This window comes from Sinocyclocheilus rhinocerous, unplaced genomic scaffold, assembly GCF_001515625.1.
Source record: "Sinocyclocheilus rhinocerous isolate Xijiao unplaced genomic scaffold, SAMN03320098_v1.1 scaffold28, whole genome shotgun sequence".
Classification (NCBI taxonomy): Eukaryota; Metazoa; Chordata; class Actinopteri; order Cypriniformes; family Cyprinidae; genus Sinocyclocheilus; species Sinocyclocheilus rhinocerous.
In genome coordinates, this window is record NW_015652416.1 from 777,957 (window position 1) to 782,985 (window position 5,029).

Genomic DNA, 5,029 nt, shown 5'->3' on the forward strand with positions numbered 1-5,029 from the left:
CACAACTGTTGATAATTCTAATAATAAATCAGCATATTAGCATGATTTCTGAAAGGTCATGTGACACTTTATACTGGAGTAATAGCTGATGGAAATTCATCTTTGCATCACAGAAATAAATAACATTTTAAAGGATATTAAAATAGAAACCATTATTTTATATTGTAATAACATTTTGCAAGATTACTGTTTTTTTCTGTATTTTTGATCAAATAAATGCAGCCTTGATGAGCATAAGAGACTACTTTAAAAAACATTACAAGTCTTACTGATCCCAAACTTTTGACCGGTAGTGTATATATATAGTATGTGTTTTATTAAGCATGTCTTGATATAAATATTGTTAAAAATATATTTTTTTAAATTGAATTACAATTCATCACAATTTTTTTTTTGAAAATATATGAAATGTTATACAATTATATAAAAAAAAAAATACATATACAGTGGGTACGGAAAGTATTCAGACCCCCTTTTTTACTAAATATAGGCCTATATTTAAAAATATATAAAATACATGTATAAATAGTATGTTTAATTATAAGCATATATCTAAATACAAATATTAAAACTGAATTACAATTCTTTATTACATATTATTTAAATAATTTTTAGTGATTTTTTAAAAATATTAAATGTTATAAAATTATATTTAAAAATACATAAAATATACGTATGTCTATAAAATGTATTATTTACCAACTAATTAGGATCTGAAGGAGCATGTGATAATTACAGAGAGCTGTGTGTTTGATCAGGGTTGGAACTGAACTCTGCAGGAAGGTAGATCTCCAGACCAGGTTTGGCCTACTATAGCAAATACAATTTCTGTGTATTCATATTATACAATGCCAAACTGTCGCAGACATTTTTGTGGCACTCGTGACTGTGTGATATGTGAATGTTCAGTATTACCTTGCACCGGGACGGTTGGATGTTCCGGTGTCAATGGGAACCCCGACAAACGCCGCGTCCAGTCCGTCCGCTGTTTTCTGAAACGGTAATTTGCACATAGTCGCGATTCCGCTGACTCTCGCCACAAACTCCGCGCTCGGCGGGACATTGAAGCCTTTCCCGGACATTCGGCGCGTGCAAGACACATTGCTCTGATCTCCGTCAAAGTTTACCTGTTTTACGACTCTCTGAGAAGCACACGCTTTAAAAACCTGAGATCCACCAAAGACTGCTCGAGTTTTACTAACGATTTTGATCGAAGAAAGCATGATCAGCTTAGCGTGAAACCAACTCCTGCAGAAATGAGTGAAGAAAGCAATGCAACACCCCGCCTGTGCAAACAACCGAGCGCAGAGGTCCGTCTTCTTAACGGAAAGGTTTCGCAAATGTGTAAACGCTAAGTTTTATCTGTCGCTATTAGTTCAGGCGATTCAAAATGAACTTTGACTTTCGCCCCTGGCGCGATGAGGGGCTGGACTCTGTGTGTTGTTTTTCCCAATCATACTCCCTACTGCTCCTACTAGGAAGTAGGAATGGGTATATAGTATGCATACTACATTATGAATTACATTTTAATGAACGATACTGATTATTTTTATGTCCAAGTCCAACCAATAACTGTTATGCAAAAATGATTTTTAATTAGTTTTATTTCTGCATTTTGAAACAACAAAAACTTCAAAACAAAAGATTACAAGAATTGAATGTGCATTATTATTATTATTAACAATAATAATGATAATAATGATCATTATTAAATACAAACTACTTTTATTTATGCAGATTTGTTGACAAAATCTGTCAAAAACAGGTCATATTTCAAAAGAAAAAATATACTTTGAAATTACTATTTTAGGATAATCATGTTTTTCTGCAATGTGAGCAATACATTACATTTCTCTCTCTCTATATATATATTGTCGTATGCATTTCTGCTAGGAGGACGGGTGCACTATACCCATTCCTCTTGGGCAATGCAATTTATTCCAAAGTAATGCAAATATCACAATGATAATATACTGCAGTGTAAATATTAACGTGTAATTTATCGCCAAACTGTTTTATTGCCACATGCAAATGAACACATTATTTCAATACTATTCAAATTCTTTATTGTTTTTGCCATTTATCTCCTTTCCAGGCTATGTACCATGAAGTCAACGTGCATTCAAAATTCACCCTGTTTACTTTTAATGCACATGCACAATATTATACAATTCATCTAAACAAGTTATTCCAAAGATTGTAATAGCGAATTCATCCAAATATAATCACTTGCTCAATCTCTGAAGTGACATCACAAATCCCAATTGCTTTTTCAACCCCTCCAACCAACTCTGCTCCAGTAACACATTTCATGATGCTATCAGTTACCAAAAGTTAAAATCAAATTTGTATTGAATATCCTGTCAGAAAAACACCAACTGTATAATTTATTCTGCATTCATTTGCCTACTTTTTTAAGCAATATTCAGTATACTGTGGATATAAATGCATTACATTATGCATGAATTTGTACCTGGTTTAAGCTGTTATTCTAAAGAGTCATCAACAGCATAAAGTATTCTTAATGTGTATATATATAGTGAAAAGTGCAAATGCATAAACTGCCATCATTTCAAAATATGTCAGTGATGGACATTAAAATTAAAGTGCTTCCACAATCTACAAAAATGAAAGCTGTGCTTGTTTCTCTAGTAAACACTCACTCTCACACAGTGTAGTGCGCTAGCAGGGATTTCCACTGCTCTTGTCCGTACATGAGGAAGCTGACTGCGGCACGGAGGTCCTCCAGGTCTAAGTTGGCGAGGAAGCATCTCTGGATTTCGGCTTCCACGGAGCTCCCGCCGGACCCTCGACCCTTCAGCAGCACCACAGCAGACTGACACAGCAGCCAGTCCTTCAGCCCATCCGTTCTGACCCGATCCAAGCTGGCCAACACACGCTTGCCCCACAGGCTGATGTGAAGCATGTTAGCGGCCACACGTGCACTGGGGCGCTGCAAACCATCAGGGACATTATGAAATAAATCAGTCAATGAACTGCTTTATCTTCTCAGTTTTAATATTCAAGCGTTGTTGAGTTTCTCTAAGGGGAAACCAGAGCCTGACAGATTTTACAGCATCATTTTTATGATTGATACAGATTATTTTTATGCTGTGTCCAATAACTGATATGCAGAAATTATTTTTAATTATGGTTTTATTTTTGCTTAAATATTGATTAGTAATATTACAACAATAAAGCATGCATTATTACTACTATAATTATTATAGTAATAATAATGATTATTATTATTATTAAAATAATGATCTGAATGAAGATGAAATCTGTCAAAATGTATTGCTTAAAAATAATATTTAGGACCATTAAGTGTCCCTGAAATGTGACTACTTAAAATATAATTTTACAAGTTGTATTTTTTATGACCCAAATATACATGAAAGCATCACATAATCACAAAAACATATATTTTTAACTAAATTATATATATTGCCAGTATATAAGGTAGTGTTTCTTGGTGAATATTATACCTTGCGAGTGTTTCTGCGTAGCAGTAGCATCACTACTAGCTGTACATCATCAGGTACAGAAGCAGGAAGTGGAGGAAGCTGTTGTTCCTGATAAGTGCGGCTCTCCAGTCCCTCTGAGCTGTAGAAGGGGTTCGGCTGACCGAAGAGCTCATAGGCGATGGTCCCTACAGCCCAGGCGTCTGCTTTACTGTAATCTATCATCACCCCTGGACCTGGAACTGCTGTGGCCACCTAGAGGACAAAGGAATCATAAATACATTTAATTTGATTAATAAAAAATGTTCAGTAATAATCAAAAAAATGCCTTGCAAGAGACTTCTTTCAAAAATACTAAAACATTCTTGCTGTCCCTTTTCCTTATACATTTAAAAATGTGAACTTTACAATTATAAATGGAAATATAACATTTAAATTAAAATGCCAGTAAAAATGTTTACAGGTCAAGCAGAAATCTGAATTACTGGCCTGAAAAGGCAAGCAGAACAAATCTTTAATGTTGAGCCCTGACACTTCAAGTGTTATTCCAGACGTTTCTCACCTCAGGTGCCATCAGACAGGCGTTCCCCCCTCTGTTAACCCAGCAGCTGTTGAAGGGCAGTTTGAGGCCCAAATCCTCTGCCAGACAACAGCCGAAGTCAGTGATCACCAGTCTGGGACACCCGGCTTTGAAATCAAAACACATTAAAGCAATGTTACAGTTAATGTGATTAAAGCATTTACCTAACGCTGGCAAAATGCTGCACGTCTACATTCGCATTAAATGCTGTCTGCCCTGTCTAATGACTCTTACTGCTGTCAAACTCCAGGAGCACATTGTCTGATTTGAGGTCTCTGTGAGCGATGCCCTGCTTGCACAGGTGATCCACCCCTTCCAGCAGCTGCAGCAGCATGACAGACGCCTGCATCCGGTTCGGCACACACACCCCCAGGTACTGCCGCAGGCTGCATGAGTAACTTACAGCACAGACACATCAATCATGACTTTACAGATTCAAAAAATGACCACAAGCAGCATTCATCAGAAAATGAGTCTAAAGGTCTGTTTTTTGTTTGCATGTAAAAAATATATTTAACATATTACAAATTAAACCGTAACTAATACATAAACATTATTATATAACACATTCTTATAAAATATATTATTATATGCATTATTATTATTTTTTTTAATTATTATTTATTTTAGTTATTTTCATAATAAATAAGCACCGTACTAAATAAATAATGATACTAATAATATTAATTATTTTTTACAATCATAATTTTTTATAACAAATACATCAAATATACTTACTATAAATAAATATAACAATAATTATTATTTATTTGTATGATTAATTATTTTTTATATTTACAACAAATACATTTTATAATAAATAAATATAGTAAGAATTATCATTAATTAAATTTTTTATTTATATTTAATAATTTTTTTTCATTTAATTATATTTATTCATTTAATATTACTTTTATAACAATACATATAGTAAAACCATAAATAAAAATAAACCAAATAGTATTTTTTATTATTATTTTATAAC

The 5,029-nt window shown here is 33.6% G+C and overlaps 2 protein-coding genes across 3 annotated transcripts in view; both read right to left on the reverse strand.

Annotated features, from left to right (window-relative positions):
• The window catches only part of LOC107714919 (agmatinase, mitochondrial-like), a 4,425-nt gene extending 3,006 nt beyond the window's left edge, over positions 1-1,419 (reverse strand). The window contains exon 1 of the mRNA XM_016520918.1: positions 916-1,419. Within this exon, the coding sequence (XP_016376404.1) occupies positions 916-1,223 (308 nt within the window). The 5' untranslated portion in view covers positions 1,224-1,419. The remainder of the gene's footprint in view (positions 1-915) is intronic.
• A 427-nt stretch (positions 1,420-1,846) lies between these two features.
• Positions 1,847-5,029, reverse strand: part of LOC107714979 (serine/threonine-protein kinase PINK1, mitochondrial-like) — a 5,860-nt gene continuing 2,677 nt past the window's right edge. Inside the window, exons 5-8 of one of the 2 annotated variants that reach the window (XM_016520983.1) lie at positions 4,279-4,442; positions 4,027-4,160; positions 3,489-3,719; positions 1,847-2,953 (exon numbers count right to left, since the gene is read on the reverse strand). In XM_016520983.1, the coding sequence (XP_016376469.1) occupies positions 2,666-2,953; positions 3,489-3,719; positions 4,027-4,160; positions 4,279-4,442 (817 nt within the window). In that variant the 3' untranslated portion in view covers positions 1,847-2,665. The remainder of the gene's footprint in view (positions 2,954-3,488; positions 3,720-4,026; positions 4,161-4,278; positions 4,443-5,029) is intronic. The other variant, XM_016520984.1, reaches the window with a different exon arrangement.